Source organism: Vigna unguiculata, chromosome 9 (assembly GCF_004118075.2).
Source record: "Vigna unguiculata cultivar IT97K-499-35 chromosome 9, ASM411807v1, whole genome shotgun sequence".
NCBI lineage: Eukaryota > Viridiplantae > Streptophyta > Magnoliopsida > Fabales > Fabaceae > Vigna > Vigna unguiculata.
This window is the reverse complement of record NC_040287.1, coordinates 3,299,360-3,319,759: the sequence shown is the minus strand read 5'-3', so window position 1 is coordinate 3,319,759 and position 20,400 is coordinate 3,299,360. Positions and strand designations below refer to the sequence as shown.

The 20,400-nt window shown below is 27.1% G+C and overlaps 1 protein-coding gene and 1 long non-coding RNA gene across 2 annotated transcripts; both read right to left on the bottom strand.

The window, feature by feature from the left end:
- Positions 1–4,336: 4,336 nt before the first annotated feature.
- LOC114196339 lies at positions 4,337–5,860 on the bottom strand. The gene is made up of 4 exons (XR_003606659.1): positions 5,725–5,860; positions 5,502–5,573; positions 4,546–4,711; positions 4,337–4,397 (listed from the first exon to the last, which is right to left on the bottom strand). It is a non-coding gene; the product is annotated as an uncharacterized LOC114196339 (long non-coding RNA).
- Positions 5,861–17,100: 11,240 nt separating this feature from the next.
- On the bottom strand, positions 17,101–19,797 carry LOC114162869 (transcription factor MYB3-like). Its single transcript, XM_028046854.1, has 3 exons — positions 19,507–19,797; positions 19,301–19,430; positions 17,101–17,602 (listed from the first exon to the last, which is right to left on the bottom strand). The coding sequence occupies exons 1-3, from the start codon at positions 19,625–19,627 to the stop codon at positions 17,335–17,337; spliced, it is 519 nt and encodes a 172-aa protein (XP_027902655.1). The 5' UTR covers positions 19,628–19,797; the 3' UTR covers positions 17,101–17,334.
- Between the last annotated feature and the right edge of the window lie 603 nt (positions 19,798–20,400).

The following is a 20,400-nucleotide window of genomic DNA, read 5'->3' as shown; positions in this document are numbered from 1 at the left end:
AAAAAATTATATTAAAAATTTATTTTATTATTTATCTTTATTTTGTTGATAGATGTCCAAAACTTTAATCTTTTATTCATTTGATATCGTTAAACTTTTTTATTTATATTTGTTTTATCGTGCTTATAAAAATATTTTACTTTTTTCTATTTATTTTATTTTTAAATTGATGTGTCCTAAAAATAGAAATTTTTTTTTATTTTTTTATTCATGATTATATTTTTTATAATTTCGAATTAATTGGTTATTTAATAAATTATTAAAAAATAACTTGTATTTAAAGTATTGGTTTTTATAGTATTTTTATCATTTCTAATTATTTGGTCATTTAATAAAAATAATTTTAGAGAATATATTTATTTTTATTTAAAATGTTCCTAAAATAATATCATTTTAAAAAATAATATATTTTTTTATAATACAAATTATTTATATTGTCATTCATATATTATACAACTCAAGTAATATATATTAGACAAACTTTTACATACATTGATTAAATGGATCTAATAATACATATTAGATGGCTATGTTCATTGAGTAATTATATTAATTTTGCAATACACATAAAATAATTTTGTTCATACACGGATTAGATGAGTATGGTAAAAACATTAAATAAATCTAATAATATATATCAAACGAATACACTAATTAAACAAGTACAAAAAAATACTAGATGAGTTTATATGTTGATTAGACGAGTATAACAAAAGATATTAAGATGAGTCTAATAATTCACTCGTTAGATTAGTAGATAAAAACACATTAAATGAATATGTTGATGCATTAGTCACTAATGCACATTATATAAGTCATTCATAAACTAATATAAATGAGTATAGCAATGCACATTAAACAAGTTTGTCTATATACATATTAGACAAGTCTATCAATATACATTAAATGGTTGTGTTCATTCATTGTTTAAATGAATTTTGCAATACACATGAGACGAGTTTATTCATACACTCATTAGACGAATATAGTAATTCCCATTAAACGAGTTTGTCCACAAACTCATCAGCAAGTATGGCCAAAAATATTACATGATTCATTTCATACATTGGTTAAACAAGTCTAATAATACACATTATACGAGTTTGTCCATACACTAATTAGACAAGTTTATTTATACACGAATTAGACAATACTAACATACATTAGACGAGTTTGTTCATACATATATTAGACGAGTATATTAATACACATTAGATAACTTTGTCCATATATTAATTAGACGAGTCTAACAATTTACATTAGATAAGTGTATTCATATACTGATTAGATGAGTATAGAGAAAAACATTAGACAAATCTAACAACACATATTAAACGAGTTTGACCATAAACTCATCAGACAAGTATGACCAGAAATATTATATGAGTCATTTCTTACATTGGTTAGACAAGTCTAAGAATACACATTATACTAGTTTGTTCATACACTAATTAGACGAGTTTATTTATAAACTAATTAAACAAGTTTATTTATACACTAATTAGACGAGTCTACCAATATACATTAAACCAGTTTATTCATACATATATTAGATGAGTATATTAATACACATTAGATAACTTTTGTCCATATGGTCCAACAATTTACATTAGATGAGTGTATTCATATACAAAATAGACGAGTCTAACAACACATATTATATGAATTTATCGATGCACTAATTAAATAAGTCTAATAATACACATTAGATTAGTCTGTCCACACACTAATTTAAACTTTTAGTGAATCTATTCTATATATTTCTACGTAGTTTATCATTTGTGTTTTTCAAGAGTCAACTTTATATATTTTTGTTTTCACATCTTTTTATCTTTTGTATTTTACAAAGTCTAGTATTTTAATTTTTAATCTAATAAATCATTTTCACATCATTCTATTAAAAACTTAATAATCTTTAAAATATATTTTTTTTAACTCCTAAATATATTTAAACACATTCGAGCTCAAAACTAGTATTATAATAAATATGTAACCTTTTCATGTAAAATTAAAATAATTGTCTAACTAATAGTTCTTTTAAGAGTTTTCATTTTAACTAAGATAATAATCATGGAATGCAATAGATAAGATACATGAAGTCTAGCATTATATATTCGATTTAAGATAAATTTATTATACAAAACTAGCGTATGTATTTTTTTAAATTTTATAAATTATTCAAATTTTGGAAGTAGCAATTAAAAGAGTAAAACAAAATGTGTATATAATTATAGCTAGCTATAGATAAAATAAATTTTAGTTATTGAAATAAAAGTATTATACGTAATAATATTGTGTAAATAATATTATGAGTAAATATTTAAATTTGAAAAAGTAGAGTAAATAATTTTTTTATAATGAATAATTATTTAAATTCAAAAAAATTATTACTAAATGATAAATCTGAAATATATATTTTTTATTATGAATAATTATTTAAATTTAAAAAATGGTAAGTAAGAGGATAAAATTGAAAAAACAAAAGAAAACACCAAAGAGGTATACCATCTTATATATAGTTATAGATATTGTTATAGATATTAATGATAGTTAATTTTTATTTAAGCTTATATTACATTATAAATTTATATTATCCATTAATCTTCAATTGCCTTTTAAATATGAAAAAAATAGTCATTTAATTCGGTAATAAATAAATACTTGTACATAATATTTTAAATTATAAATATTATAAAATATATAATATTTTAAATTATAAATATTATAAAATATATACTAATGTATAGTTATTATAAAAAAAAAACACTCTTAACATTATTTTTAATGCATGTATAATATTCAATAATTGTATTCAATTATGTATATTTTTAAATTTAATTTATACTCCGTCAATAATATATAGTATAGCTTCATATAAAATATTCAATATATTTTACATACAGTACTCAATTATTTTATCAAATTATGTATACGTTTTAACTTGAATTATATTATATTAGTAATATATAATATTACTTCATATAAAATATTAAACAGATAGAAGAAATATTTTCGACCTCACTTTAAAAAATATCATAATCAAGAAAATATTGGACGTGAAAATGTAGTATTTTAAACTGGAAACTTAAGCATGTAACGACAAAAAGGGAATTTCATTTAGTTCTGTAGATTTTAGTTTGATTGATTTTAACTTGTAGAATTTAGTTTAATAAATTTTATATTAAATTTAGTAGATAAATAAATTAACTAATTAAAATGGATAGATTTTTCTCATTATTATTTACTCTCTTTATATACGGGTTTCGCAGTTGGGTGTAGACATAAATAAATAATCTACTTTCACATTTAAAATACGTTCTTATATTAAACTACCTTAATCGTAATTTTGAAATGTGAAAATTCTCACAAATTTATCCAAAGTATGAGTTATATATGTATAAACATTTCACATCTAAAGTACGTTCTTTTTCCTGATATTAAAATACCTTAATCATAATTTTAAAATAAGAAATTTTTCAAAAAGATTTCCAAAAGTATGTTTTATATACATACAAATAAAAGATAAGCATCTCAAATAAGATTTAAAGCAAATCATAAACATGTTTATATATTTATATATTCTTAAGTTCAAATAGTATCTCAGTAACAACTTATTCCTTTAGTATATGTTTTACTTATAAAAGTGTAATCAAAAGTACATGGACAAAATTTATTATTGACTTTGTTTGGTTCCGACAATAGATTTGAGAAAGAATAAATAAATAGATTTGGAATAAAAATTGTGATGTTATTTATTTTAAAAAAATTAATATATTTAAATATATGATTAAAATTTTACATTTATTATTCTAATTGGTATGAAGTAAAATTTAATTAGTTAACATTAATTTAAAATAAAACTTGGATAATTAGTTTTTAAATAAAAAAATTCAATAGGAGTAATTATTATTATTATTTTGGAAAGCACAAATAAGGAATAGTTATTTTCGTAAATGCACTTATCCTTCTGTTAGAATGTATTCTTTTACGATGAATTATTGTTCAACAATGATAGAAAGGCTTTATTTGAAGATTTTTTTTGTTCCTTTTTTGTAACATCCTATTTAAAAGTATAAATCATTAAATAAAACATTTAATATTGATAAACATAAAACATTTAGAGACTAACAGAAAATGCAATATTACAGTCATCCCATAGTAGATAAATTGAAAATATTATATTTGCAAGTCTCTAAGCGAAGGAACTTATAAAACATATCTCAAAACATATATATTCAGCATATATATATATATATATATATATATATATATATATATATATATATATATATATATATATATATATATATATATATATATATTTAAAGATACTATCTAGACAGCCCCATCATTTCTCCTCATTATAGGTCCGTCTGCAGAATCATCAACTGCTCCCACTGTCAAGGTGATCATTACAAAAGAAGAAACACAAGAAAAACCACACAAAATCAAAGGGTAAGCTAATTTATATAAGAACTACTCAGATACAATAATGGAAATTAAGGATAACTCACAACTAAGTCTTTGAATCAATAACATTCTTACTCATACAAGGACTCCCAAACAACCAAACTCTCATGACTCAAGGATCTGGATCCATGTCTTGATATAGGGTACATAAGAAGCGTGCACTTGTAATGGTTTCTAGACTCTGCAGAGTACTAGACACAATGGGTCATCACCCAACCATACCAGGTTAATCCTTTCAAACCTATGACCAAAGAATCAGTCCATAGGTTAGGACATCCTGCCACTCTCACCACATAAATCATCTTCCTCTACATGAGTATGAATGATTACTAGAGTTCAAGATACTTCTTACTAGTCATTCTTCCATATCAAGACATACATTATTATCAATCAACACAAGGAATTTCCCTGAAATTCCCACTTTTCAACATATTCACCCATCACAACTGGTATATATTTAGTTCATATAACAATACAATTCATATTCATGCCTAATATCATCCATACAAGAGATAAACTATGCAAAACCAACAAAGCAACTGAACAGAGCTTCAGCGCTCAACGCCCAACCCAACGTTGAGCACCATTCTTCTCGCAATTTTGGACCCTCAATGGTGAAACTGGCGTCCAGCGTCAGGCAATTAAATTATCTCCAGACCTGCAGAGGTTAAGTGCCAATCGTCTCACAATTTTGGGCGCTCAGCACTGGATCTGACGCTCAGCCTCACACCAGAAAACAACAGATTCAAATATTTGGGATTTTTTAGATACTTTGACCTATTTCCTGAATCTATTTGGTACCCTTACCTCTGTCAAGTCTTTGAAAAGCTTTAAATTTGTAGTAAGTGATACCAATTAGATTCATGACTCTAGTTCCAATTCACCAATCATCCCCAAATTCAAACATGCATATGAACAACACATTCACACATAATTCAGTTCAACAACACCATTCAATTCATCTAATCATCATTCCACAAACAATTAAACATACCATTCACTAACTCTAAGCAATTTTTAACTCCCCTTACCTGAAATTTCGACTCCATTGTCCCAAAAAGTACCAAACCCTCCTTTGAGCTCATAAGGAACACAATTCAACCCTAAAAATGAAATTGGGATCAAGGGGAAAAACTAGAACCACTAATGAAGGAAAAATCACCTAAGGAATATCAGATAACACATGTGACCTAGAATCCTTCTCATGTGTTGAATTGAACTAAAAAGGAAGAAAGGGGTAGAAAATCAACTTACTCGGTTCGAGAAATTGATCGGACAGGTTTAGAGAATTAGCCTATGGGATCACTCTAGTGGCCTCTGATATTCAAACAGATGAGTTTAGCAGTGAGAAATCTAGAGAGATGGAAGAGAGTTCTTAGAGTTAGAATTTTTAGAGAGATGGAATGTTTATAACTAATGAAACTTGTTTATGAAATTTCTATTTATATGTTATGTTTTTAATATTAAAATAATTGAATATCATTATTTTAAACATTTTATCAATCCTAAGACACTATTTTCCAGGGCCTCACACTTTTCACTGCTTGGAAAACAAGGGAATGTGATGATTTGAGAGATCTTTCTCAATATTGCATTCCTCTTCCAATATGAGATTTGAGGGTGATTATAACAATTTTACCAATATATCCTCATTATTTTATTACAAAAATATAATAGCATTGCATTCTCATATGTTGTCATGTGGGTACTTCTTTAGATATTATGCGATATTTTGAGTTGACATTTTATTAATGGTGTGATTACAAATGTTTGTTTTTTTCTTTAATATTGAAAATTAAAATATTTAATTTTTCTAATCAAATATATTATAATATTTGTTTTTTTCAATTAATAAATATTACAAATAATTTTATTCATTATACAAAAAATTCAAAATTAATTACAATTTATCTAAATATAATTTTATATTACTTTTAGTACCAAGGACAATTTGATAATTTTACTTTTTTCATCTATTAAATTTTATTTTTTATCCATCACATTAGTCAAATTGTTTACAAATTTTTGCAAAATTTACTCTCAAATCAATTATACTATCACCTCCAAATCCCTTAAAAAGAACAACATAAATTTCATTCTAAGATTCACCTAAATCAGTCTTCTCCTACCCCCTCAAATCATTTCTCCCAAAAGAACACACCTTTAAATTCATCCTTGTTAATTCCTAAGTCACTCTCTCATGAACCATCACAAAGAGTACATCCCTCAAAACAAACAAACCTATATGTTTCCTTTTGGGACATGATTTAAGGAATGGACTTAGAGCGAGAATAACCAATAAATTAATACTATTTATTTTAAGAATTTGAAGATAAGAATTCATAGATTTAAAAATAAAGTTAGTAAATGATTTGATCGACGTGATAAATAAATAATATTTTAATAATAATAATATTACATATTTGTTTTTATAGTTAAAATTAATAGAAAATTAAATCCAATTAGTTAAAGTTATTTGAAATAATACATCAATGATTTTTTATATAAAAAAGTTAATTGGTATAACTAATTTAAAGTAAAACGTGATTTGTTAGAAATGATTTTAGTTGATATTGAATTATAAAAAAGTTAATTAGTTTTGTCATTATAAGTTTTATTAATACCAGCGAACTACCATGCCTTCGCATGTTTGTTTATATTTTTCTAATTTTTATAAAATTTTGAGTTAAGATGAAAAACGAATATATTATTAATTTTTAAAATAATTATTAAATGTTACTTATAAAAATAAAATATATAAATAAATTTAATATAATTGTTAAATATAAAATAGATTTTTAAAATAATAATTAAGAAGAAATTTTTAGAATAATAATTAAAAATAAACTATTTATAAAATAATTAAATTTTAAAATAATAATTAAAAATAAAAGTGAAAATATAAAATATGAATACAAAATAGTATATATCTTTTTATATATCGATTTAGATTTTATTTAGATATTATGTTATTTTCGATTCAAACTAATTACGAAATTGATTTTGTGTATATGGAAAATGATAGGTTGATATCCACATTTTATCACTTTTTTTACCACCTTAAGTGGCATCATTATGTAGCATTCTATATTTTATTTTTAATTAATTTGTACACTTTCACGCTGGTACAGGAGATTGAAAGAGTATCTCGCGCGTGGATACATTTTGGTCTCATTTTCACTTACCAACCCTCCCACCATTTTTACCCTAATTTTTCAAACCTCATTCACTCATTTCTCTTTGTTTGGTTTGCTCCTTTTCACCTACCAAGCCTCCACTCACGAGAGGAAGAAGCAATCTCATTTTGACGGTGGCTCTACTTTATTAGCGAAACCAAGTCTACCATTTTCGTTTCCTATTTTTTCCTATTTTCTCCCAAATATTTGTTTTCTTCATTCCTTCCCACCCACAAAGCCTACCACCAAAGAAACCTCTCATACACGATTGCTTCAAGGAACCCTAAAAAGGGCATTCTCCAATAGGGTTCAAACCACCAAGAAACCAATTTCAATTGGGTTTTTTTTACGTATGTTCTTGCTCCATTTTCGGATGCTCTTACTTGTGAATGGGTTGTTTCATGAGTATTGTTGTAGTCTTGGTGGAGCTTGGGTTAGGTATTATGTTTGTGTATTATAAGCATTTTTGTGAATTCCATTTCTTTGTGATTTGAATAATTTCATTTACGAAAATGCGGTATTTTTATGAAGTCGGGAAGTATTCTTGTTATCAACATTTTGAAGTCATCATGTTTTTTATTAATTTAAGAATGCAAAATGGATGTTTATTGTCACAGTTGATAGACTTTGTTTACAACATAAAAGCAAAATTTAATCTAAACCAGTAATTTTGCAGATGAGTGTGTATAATAGTGTACTGCATGCATATCAAAAAATAGTGAGAGAATAGGGTGGTGCAGAACTTTATAGAGGCCTCATTTTGACTCGTATAGGACTAACCTTGCTTTCTTCAATGTTCCAGTAGCTGCTTTGGTTACAATTTGTGGTTAAAATTATGATGCAAAGAAAAAAAAGGAGAAACCGAGAGGAAAATATAACTTGTAGAAAACCACTTAATATACTAGAATTGGTTTTTTTTATATTCAAAGAATAAAACATAAAGAATGACAAATGTATCCATTATGCTTGATGTATATAATAAAGAAAGAATAGATATTTAGGTGTGGTGTTTGGTGTTCTGTTATTTGAATACCTTAGTTATATTAAGTGTTTACCTCAGTTATCTATTTTGGACATTGAAGCATTATATTTGAAAGGATATATTTTTCCCAATTCAAAGTGCAAAACCTAAACACTTAAAATCTACATAGACATTTATAGTTGTCCTTATATCATGGTCTTTTGTTTTCTAATATCTAAATGCCTTAGTTATTTTTGGGAAAGTGAATATTTGATTTATCAATGATGAGTAATGTCAGTGAAGACGATGATTATAGCACGAACAGGAGGGTAAGACTTTTGAAAGTATTTTTTAAGCTTCAATATATTGATTTGATAGTGGCTTAATTGTAGTGTTTCATTGGTGGCTCCAAATTTATTTCAAACATTCATGACGAACGTAATATGTTGGTTCTTTGATTAAGAACTTAACCCATGAACAAATTATTTGTATTCAAAAAACACTGTTTGGATGCCAATTTTGTTCATGAAGATGATAGAGGTCGTAAAAGAAATAAATATAGTGAGAAGTTGGAGGAAAGCAACTTGTATGCACAAATGAAGCATCAACCACCCAGACGGTACAAAAGTCGTGTTATTCGAACTTCATTTGCGACTTATGGGAGGAGAAAATTGAATAAATAGTTGGAAATTGTTTTAAAATGTGTAATTGTTTGAACTTTTTAAATTTTAGAAGGGAGTTTAAAGGTTATATTATTTGACTAAGTTATGACCTTTTTATCCATAAACAATGTAAGTTAAAAAGTACTTTCGAAGTTGTACTAAAGGCTATATTGTTTGATGTTATGTTTTGTGTGTGACAATTACTAGTTCATAATTTTTGAGAGTAAAAAATGTATGTAGACCTTTGTTGTCCGACATATTAGGAAGTTAATTGTGTTTTGCAATGCATTTTCCAAACACTCTAAATATATTTGTGCAAAAAGTATTGTATGAGTTACAAGTTAATTTGTCTTCAGGTGTATGTTAATTTCAGATATTTGTACTGGACTTTCCAGTCAAAAGGTTTTGTGCAAAAGATCATTCTTGGGTTACAAGTTAATTTGTCTTTACTTACAAGTTAATTTGAAATATGTGTAAAGCCAGTTTTTTCCCAATGACACTTACACCTGGCTAAGAAGCAGGGCAATGGGAGTGATATTGGTGTGCACAACTAGGTCCACCTTGGGAGGGAGAGAATTGTGTTTCCAAAATTGTTAACATTTTATTGTGCAAAACGTCTTTTGTGGGTTACAAGTTAATTTGTCTTGAGTTGCGAGTTAATTTCAAATATGTGTAAGGCAAGTTATTTCCCAAATGTACTTAGACCTGGCTAAGAAGTGGTGGCAAAAGGTGTGGTATTTTTGTGCACAGATAGGGAAACCATGTGAGGAAGGAAATACACATTCCTCTTGCCCTTTCCAAAAGTATGTTAACATTTAATGTGCAAAAACCTGTTGGTGGGTTACTAATTATTTTGTCTTAAGTTGCATGTTAATTTCAAATATGTGTAAGGGAAGTTTTTTTTCAAAAGAGGCACTTAGACCTAGTTAAGAAGCAGTAGGAAGGGGTGTGGTATTGGTGTGCACAAATGGGGTGCACCATGTGAAGATGAAAATTATGTTTCCTACTACACTTTCCAAAACTGTCAACATTTTATTGTACAAAAAGTTCTTCGTGGATTACAAGTTAATTTGTCTTGAGTTGCAAGTTAATTTCAAATATGTTTAAGGCAAGTTATTTCCTAAATGCACTTAGACCTGGCTAAGAAGCAATGGCAAAAGGTGTGGTATTGGTGTGCACAGTTAGGAAACACTATGTGAGGAAGGAAATACGCATTCCTCCTACCCTTTCCAAAACTGTCAACATTTAGTGTGCAACAATCCATTGGTGGCTTACACATTATTTTGTCTCGAGTTACATATTAATCTCAAATATGTGTAAAGCATTTTTTTTTCAAAAAAGACACTTATACCTGGTTAAGAAGCAGTAGGAAGGGGTGTGGTATTGGTGTGCACAACTGGGGTTCACCATGTGAGGATGAAAATTGTGTTTCATACCACAAAACCATCAACATTTTATTATGCAAAAAGTCTTTTGTGGGTTACAAGTTAATTTGTCTTAAGTTACAAGTTAATTTCATATATGTGTAAGGCAAGTTTTTTCCCAAATACACTTAGACTTGGGTAAGAAACAGTAGCAAGGGGTGTAGTATTGGTGTGCACAACTTGGGAGTACCATGTGAGGATGGGAATACACATATCTTCTGCCCTTTCCAAGACTCTGCCAACATTTAATGTGCAAAATCTCGTTGATGAATTACATGTTATTTTGTCTTGAGTTGCATGTTAATTCCAAATATGTGTAAGGCAATTTTTTTCTTCAAAAAAGGCACATATACCTGGTTAAGAAACAATAGAAAGGGATGTGTTATTCGTGCACACAACAGGGGTCACCGTGTGAGGAAAGGCATATAAATTCCTCCCGCCCTTTCAAAAACTTTGTCAACATTAAATGTGCAAAAACTGCCCAAATTTCAACACCAATCTGAGATTAGTGCTCCTTTTAGGGTTCCTTGAAGCAATCATGTATGAGAGGTTTCTTTGGTGGTAAACTTCATGGGTGGGAAGGAAGGAAGAAAAAAAATATTTGCGTGAAAATAGGAAATGAAAATGGCAGACCTAGTTTCGCCATTAAAGGAGAGCCACCGCCAAATGAAATTGCTTCTTCCTCTAGTGGGTGGAGTCTTGGTGGATGAAAAGGAACAAACCAAAGAGAGAGAAATGAACGAATGAGGTTTGAAAAATTGGGGTGAAATGGTAGGAGGGTTAGTAGGTGAAAATGAGACCAATATATGTCCACGCGCGAAATACTCTTTCAATCTCATGTGTGCCAGTGTGAAAGTGTACAAATTAATTAAAAATGAAATATAGAATGCTACATGGTGATGCCACTTAAAGTGGTAAAAAAAGTAGTAAAATATAGGTGTCAACCTATCATTTTTCATATATATATATATATATATATATATATATATATAATATGTCTCAAGTGACATTAAATGTATTTTTTCCGTTTAAGTTGTTTACATTTGGTTTCAATTCAATGGCTGTACGTATGGATTGGGGATTTGGAGGCCTATTTTGATGTCATCATAATTCTCCATATCATCTTTCTTTAAATAAGAGAGAACCAAAAAGAAGTTAGACATATTTTTTTTTGGATAGAGGACCTCATTTTGCTGCTAGGGACAGAATTTAAACAGCATTTATGATTGAAACAACCTGCAAAGACATGTAAAACATGTTGCTCCGTGGCAGTCATCACTGTTCTATATAAAGGTGTACACACTCATAACTTCATCTTCGGGAAATGGAATTCCTCTGCTCCATAGTTTAGTGCACCCTCATTAAGCTTTCATCCACCGCTCTTTCGTAACACTTTGGAATGCTAAATATAGGTCTAAGTTTTGTAACGAATAAAATAATAATAAAGATTCATCAACTTAAGATTTTGAATTAATATAATCTTAATTTTGTGTGGGTTAGATTCACGTTTAATTATTATATTTTTTTAATTATCTAAAACATTCAATGTTTAATAAAGATAATATGCATTACAATAATTCACTAATAATTCTTTTTGAATTAGTATTAATGATTCTCAATTATTAATCATTTATAAAAGTTAAAAGTTTTTAAATTAATCACCCAATTATCTTTTTAACTAGAAACCAGATAGTTCGTCCAATGAGTGTATTAATGGAACTCCAAGATGACAAATTCCTTAATAATTTGCCTAGCAAGTAAATTCTTATCGAGCGACTCCTAAAATCAGTGAGTCTCTAACTTTGGATTTGTCCAACAAGTAAATTCTCACCCAGCGACTCATAAGTCAGTGAGCCTCTGACTTTGGATTTGTCCAACAAGTCTGCATAATCTTGCAGAACATGATTCTACATAATTGTGTGTCCCCAATAAAGACTAAACAACCCCATAACCTTCACAGAAGCCTAACAGATACCAAAATTGAATTAACCACAAACATAAGTGTCAAAAACTCTCAATTACAAAACTAATCCAATTGATATTCACAAGTAACATACCTCAAATTTAACACATCAATTTCATTCAATCATGTATCATTCCATAAATTAAACACACCAACAATTTACAATATCATCTACAATTTATCAATTCAATAATTTCTACAAATTTAAAACACTATAAATTAGTTTTTTCTTACCTGTTATTCAGCTTAGACAACTATACAAACGTCAAAAATATTTAATTCTACATAATGTTCTATCTACACATAGAAACATCACAACAATGATTAGGACATATTGTTATGATCACTGATCAACAGAGACTCATACTAATGATTTAGATGACACATGCAACCGAAAGAACTGCATGCAAGGACAAAACATATTGGACTGAGAGAAGGGTAGAAAACCAACGTATATGGATGGAGAAATTAATCGATCCAAATTGAGAAATTTGTCACAATGATCACTCATACGGTCTCAATTCTTTAATCAAATGACTAAAGGAAAAAAAAACTATTAGAAAAAAGTTAGAAAATTCTATAAAAGTGGTTTCTAAAAAGATAATATGTCTAAAAAATAATTGAGTCTCGTTCCTTTTAAACTATTATCACTTTTACAAAATTATTTTCTAAGACTTTACACTCGGTTTAACATTAAAAAGAAATGAAAAAAATTAAACTATATCCAAAAACAAAAACTTATAAATTTATTATATTAAAAATTTTGATTAAAGATAATAGTGATTCCATATGTGTATAAGTAATGCGAGAAAGGACGTTCACCGGATGTATTAGAATATGTTATTGTCCACACCTGGATATGCAAGTGGACTTGTTTATCAGTTCCATCGTTTTTTTGATGCTGACGAGATTTTAGCAGTTCTTCATGCTCCATCTGAGACTGCAAGTTGCACCAATCACACTTTGATTTGACATGCTCTGTAGTTTGTTTTATTCACTTGCAATCTTGTGTTTTGTGTTTGCTTCAACTGCACTAACTTCTTGCACTTCCTTTTTTGCTTTGACCATCTCTTCACATTTTCTTAAGTTTTTTTTTTCTATTATTCACCACTAATATCATTTTTTTCATTAACTATAAAAGCTAGCCATGTGGTAAGAGTTATCAATATCACTCTTTCTGGGAATCACAACTCTATGCAGACAGGGAATAAGTAGTAGGTGAATACATTTTTATTAAATCTTATGTCATTGTTATGTCATTAAACGTATTTTGATTGAATAAAAATTTTATAATAATTAAAAATTATTTAATGTTTCAATTATATATAAATCTTAAGAAAAATGTATGTTTGTTAAGAAATATGTTAAATACGAATTATTTAATCACTTTATATATAAATAATTATAAATTTTGTTACAAAAAAAATTGCATTAAACTTTTTTATAAAATATTTGTATAAAACACTTATTATAGTCAATTTTGTGAAAAATACTTATAAATTATATAATTTTGTAAAAAATAATTATTTATGAAAAAATTACCCGTCAATTAAGATTATTTAAAAAATAACATAAAAATGTATTTTCTTGCAAATCTTTTAAATAAATTTGCAAGAAAAATCTTATGTAATATTATAATTTTTAGTATGGTTTAGGTTGTGATACATAGTTTGGCATCTTTTGACGATGAAATGATGAAGAGAATGATAATTAGATTACAAAATGTAAAATGAATAGAGAAAGGAGAGCATTTGCATACACCAATTAATGAGGTGGTCTATAGCTCAAAAAAAATTATAATAAGTGAGTTGAGTTTAATTTGATCTACATTAAAAAAAATTAACTTTTTCCAATTTAATTTGATTTAAACTTATAATAAATCGAATTAACTCGCGAATTGTATCTCATTCTCGTATCTCTACACAGGATTGATGAAAATTTTTCTCTCCAGGACGTGTTTACTAACCGACGATGATCCGACCACAGTTTCAAAATCAATATTTTTGTGGTTGTTCTTCTTCCCTTTTTGGATGAAGGCCATTTCAAATCATCTCCATCAAAACAAATAAAACTGTACATGCAGCTTTCTAATCACAATATTGACTACTAAATAAAAACAAAAGACATAATTAGGTTTAAAGCCAAACATGGCATTAACCAATTTTTTTGGCAAGTGGGTTGTGAGCTTCTTCTGAGACATGTGGGGTTGTCATGGTGATCCTAGGATCAACCAATGTTAAGATAACATTTTGTGCGTTTCATATGCATAGAATAGAAGAAGTATTTGTCAACTTTTAAAATACCCAAGAATGAACCATGTCCATAAAAAAAATACCAAGAATATATTTATATGTTAATAAACAAAAAAAAAATATTCAGCAATAACTCAAAGCTCTAAATTGCATTATTTCCTTATATATTTTAGTGTGTACACTTCTTTATACATCATAACACTTTTAATCTATAACTTTAAAATAATTTATATTTTAGTGTGTACTCTTTTTTATACATTATACATTAATCTAAAACTTTTTTATATCATAAAAGTTAGATAGTTACCCATTAGGAATCAAAGTTTTATATGATGATATGCTGGTCCTTGCTCATTAATGCCAACCATTAATTCATCAATATATTTCTATTTTTAATAAAATAAAGAATTTCCTTATTATCCTATTCTGATAGCATATGTGGTCACGGTTTATCTATTTCAATGGGTAATTTCAACCACAAGTTTATTAAGATATTTTAATGAATTTTTTTATTAATTAGTTAATTATTTATATAATTGCATTTACTTTAAAATGTTAGGAATTATCAAAAAATAACTTTAAAGAAAAATAAAGGGTATATTGATCTTGTTGCATCCCTATCACAAATAACTTCTATTATTTATTTTTTTTATGTTTGTTACCGCTTGTTTAATTATCGTTTAAAAAAATATAATTTAACTATTTTTACAATTATTTGAGTCAATTTCGAGTAAATGATCGAGACTAGACTACATTATTATTCTAAAGGCATGTGTATACTCAAAAGTTCTAAATATATGCTGAAATGCTTAAAGCAACAAATATCGAATAAATAGAAAATAATTAATGAAGGTCTTACGCAACTTACACTTTCCAAATATAAGATAAGATGTCATTTTAGAACACGTATATAAAGGGAAAATAAAAAGTAATAAAAATATTTTATATTTTAATTTCAGACTTTACTATATATTAATAGTTTGGAAAGTGATGTCTGAACAAAGATATTACTAAAATAAATAAATATTGTATGGTCCTCGATAATTTATAATTAAAAAAATAAATATTTTTTCCCAACTAAAATACAAAATTAGAATCTATCTTTCTTCATTAATTCGTAATGAATATAATCATTTCCATTCAACAACATTAAATTTTGTCTGATGTAAAAAATGTAAAAAATGTTTTTTATTATAAAGTGTTTATACCTATTTTGACATATATCGTTCACGTTTTAAAAAAAACAAATATTTCATTTAAAAAAAATTTATTGATACATAGACGACATATGTAAAAAGACGTGTAAACAGTTTATACATATCACTAGAATATTGTCTGTCAGGTCAAACAAAATTTAATATTATTGAATAAAAATGACTATATCCATTATTTCTAAAGATAGGAAATAAATAGAATCAAAATTTTAAACAATGACTAATTTTAATTTTATATGTGAGAGTCCAAATTTAAAACATATTTAACCCTTTCTAATTTTAATTTTGAAAGGAGTCAAATTTAAAAGTAGATTTAGATGAGTTTGAAAGTATCTTAACATTGACTTAAATTATACCCATTTGTAAATGAGATGATAAATCTTAAGGCTTAACCGTGACAAAATTAAAATTTAAGTATTTAATTGAGTTGGTCTCGTCCGAAATTGGGCTACATTAAGTTGAGTTGACCCCATATGAAATTCACCTGAATTCAACCAAGTCGCCCCTGACAAAAAAATGGTCGAATGTGACTGAAGTTGAACTTGGCCAAATTTGTCTGAATTCCGTCAACTTGGACATGTTTGAAATTTGGCCAAATTTGATCGAGTTGATCCTGATTGAATTATGCTCAAATTCGACAGAGTCAACCTTGGCTGAATTCCACCGAATTGGCATCAAACAAAATTTTTAACCAAATTTAGCCTAATCAGCTCAGAGAGAATCAAACAATTTCACTCAATTTGTCCAAATTTAACTGGGTTTATGCCTGACAAAAATTTGACCGAATTCGGTCGAGTTGACCTAATTGAAATCTGATTGAGTTTAAATATTTCAAATTGACTAATATATTTTTTAAATTTAATATATTAAAATCAATATTGTTAAAATGAAAGTTTATCTCATAATAGAAATTCAATTAATTTATCTAAACTAAAAATTAAAATGTAAGATATGTTAATTACTTTATCAAACAGATTATTTAGAAAATAAAGAAATTCCAATTATAAGAAATTCAAATACAATATATTTCAATTTCTTAAAATTATTGAAATGCTTCGTCCAATCACATGTGAATGAATATAAATAAGAAGCACTTAAATGGTTTTATATATACTTTTCAAATAAAACAAAAATAAGAAAGGTAAGTTGTCGGGTGAATTTAAGAGTTGAAAGTACTTATGATGTAGCATTAGGAGGTAGCAAAACATTTGATTAGCTACCTACCAGTCTTGGCAGCACAGCCTTGGCTAACCTAACAACTTTAGGTCTAACTATCACAGGGTTTGGAGAGTCCATGGAATTCATAGCAAGGTCATTTTGAGAGAACCATGGAGATTCAACACTTGACATACTTCTACTTTTCACACTTCTGCTCCCAACCTTCTTCTCTTCTTCTACCTTCTTGCTCAAATAAGTATTCCAGTAATTCTTTATCTCATCTTCACTCCGTCCTGGTAATCTTCCTGCAATCATACACCATCTGTGCCCCACATATACACTTACTCCAACAATCAATCAACAATAATCATAATTTTATTTTCAATTATGCTAATGCTTCAAATAATTAAATACGTATTTAGTTTTTAATAAATAGTTTTATGCTTCTTTATTAAAGAAAATATCAAACACTAAAAACATATTCAGTTATCTTAACTATTATCCCAATTCAAACAAACAAAATTAGATAATGAGGTCAAAGCTTTTACATTATATTGTAATTTGAGTTAGGATGAGGGAATCTAGTTTTTCGCAACTACTTATAAAATAGTAAAAACAGGAAATGATATTAATATAATTATGTAAGTTTTTTTATTTTTAAATTGTGTAGAGATTAATTATAACTTATGAAGAACTTTCTTTTAATATTTTTTTTCTTATTTTTCTAAAATTGTTCAGAACTGGTCAAGTACAAGGGAAGTAGTTTTTGTTTCCCAATTTAGAATTTAGAATTTAGTTACATTAAAAAAAAAATAGCATATGTGAATTCTAGCACGAGGGCGATAGGAGCTTTGATTTTTAATTGGTGAACTCTATTTTTTACACATATTTAGGATTGTACAAAACTTGTGCCGTGTTAACCGTGCAAAAAGCAAGGTACATTCAGGAGCCAGTTGTTCTACACCCACCATCCACTTGATATGGGAAACTTATATGTATAAATATAGTTAATAGTTAATTTTCTCTCACAAAAGAGGTTAAATATATTGTTATCCCCGATAAATTTTAGAATCCAATAAATTTTAGAATTAGTCTATTTTCGAAAATTTATAACATTTTAGTCTTTTATTTCTAAAAATACATAAATTTAGTTTTTTTACTAAATTTTATTAAGTTTATTTAACATTTTAAACGTATTTTATGATAATATTTGAATTAATATTAAAACAAAAATATTTCAAATGATATCAACAATTCAAATATTATCATGAAATGCACTTGAAATGTCATATTATTGAGATGGTTAATGCTAATAATTTTCTCTAACAATTTGTTAATAATATCAAGGAGTTTTGGATTTTCACAAACTGATTAAGCATATATGTAAATAACATATTGCATTAAAACACAATTATTGATATATGGTAACGGTGTAAGGAAGTTAGTTATATATCTAGTAAATGTTACCTCACTTTAGTTCTTAATAATATAAAAAATAATAGTATTATGAGTAAATATATATAGTTACTTTTTTTAATAAGAAATTAAAAATATATATATCATGAGATTATTAAAATATTTAAGAATTATATTTTCATAAAAAATATTAATTTTCTGTAAGCACGTTGCAAACACATTTGATGCGACAATCATTACTGTATCAACTTTACATCCATCATTTGAAAAAACACACATTATTATTTGAAAAAGAATAACTTTTTCAAAACAAAAAGACAGAAGAAGAAGAATAACTTGCTTTGAAAAAAGAATACTGTTATCAAAACCATTTGAACAAAGTTTGTTTCTTTTTCTCACGATTCATAGTGCTTCTTCTCATTGTGGTTATTAACTCTAAGAACTTCAACTGTGAGATACCAGATAAAGTAATATTTGATTCAGGTTTCAGAAAACTCTTCCAGAAACACACTGAAAAAACAAAACTAACTTACACTACCTTATAAGATTCAGGTTAAAGATGAAGAAAAAAATTGAGAATAATAATAAAGTGAAGCAAAAATACCTATTTCCCAAGAGTTTATGCAGTCTGATGATGAGTTCTTGTTCATCCCAAGAAAAGTTCTCTCTGGGGATGGTTGGTTTGAGATAGTTCAGCCATCGATGTTTGCAATTCTCACCACATCGTTTCAACCCTAATTAGCACAAGAAAAACAGAATGAATATTCAGATTTAAAAACAAAAAAAAAAAATTGACATATTTGTACGAACCAGCTCTTTGGGGAAGGTCTGTCCAATTTCCTTCTCCGGTGAGTTGAACATAGTTGAAGAGGATTTGGTCTTCATCGGAGGACCATGCTCCTTGTTTTTCACAACAGTTGTTGGTTTCCATGGGGGAAGTGAAAACGCATAATGTTTTGTGTACTGTTTAGTGCATTTATAAGTGTAGGGAAACGAAAGAGTGTGAAAGCGAAGGAGACACAGTATTTGATGTAAATCAATTACAGCTAGTGTTTGTAAGTTTGTCAGTGTTTTCACCTTCTTTCTCATTCTCACTTTTCTGTATCATACCAAAAACTGATAAGTTCACAGATAAATGGCACAACACATACCACAATATACAATTGCATTTTTTTTTCTTAAATAATATCATTTTAAAAAAATACATTATTTATTAAAATAGATTTTTCATTTTTCATTATTTGAAATCGAATTTCGAAGAAATAAAGTCTGACTTGACTTTCGATTTATATCTTTGTGCCAGAAATTAGTTTTTTCACTTCCTCTTTTTACGATAGTAATACCAGAAAGTATATTTTAACCGTAAGATAGTAATAAGATGACTTTTTTTATTTATCGACGTGATTTTGATTTAGTGTAGATTATTGATTAATATATATATATTAAATTAGATCAGAGAATAAAATATGTAAGTAAAAAAATGGAAGTGATACTATAATTTTTCTTAACTGTACTCTAACTAAAATATGAAATAAATTAAGAAATTAAATATATTTAAGTAATCAATTCACTTAAATTTATGATAAATTGGGTTAAATTATAAAACTTCTGGTATACAATAATTCATGTTATATTTAATTAATGTAAAACTGATGTTATATATAACATGATGAATTTTATAAAAGAGTGAGATATTAGATATAT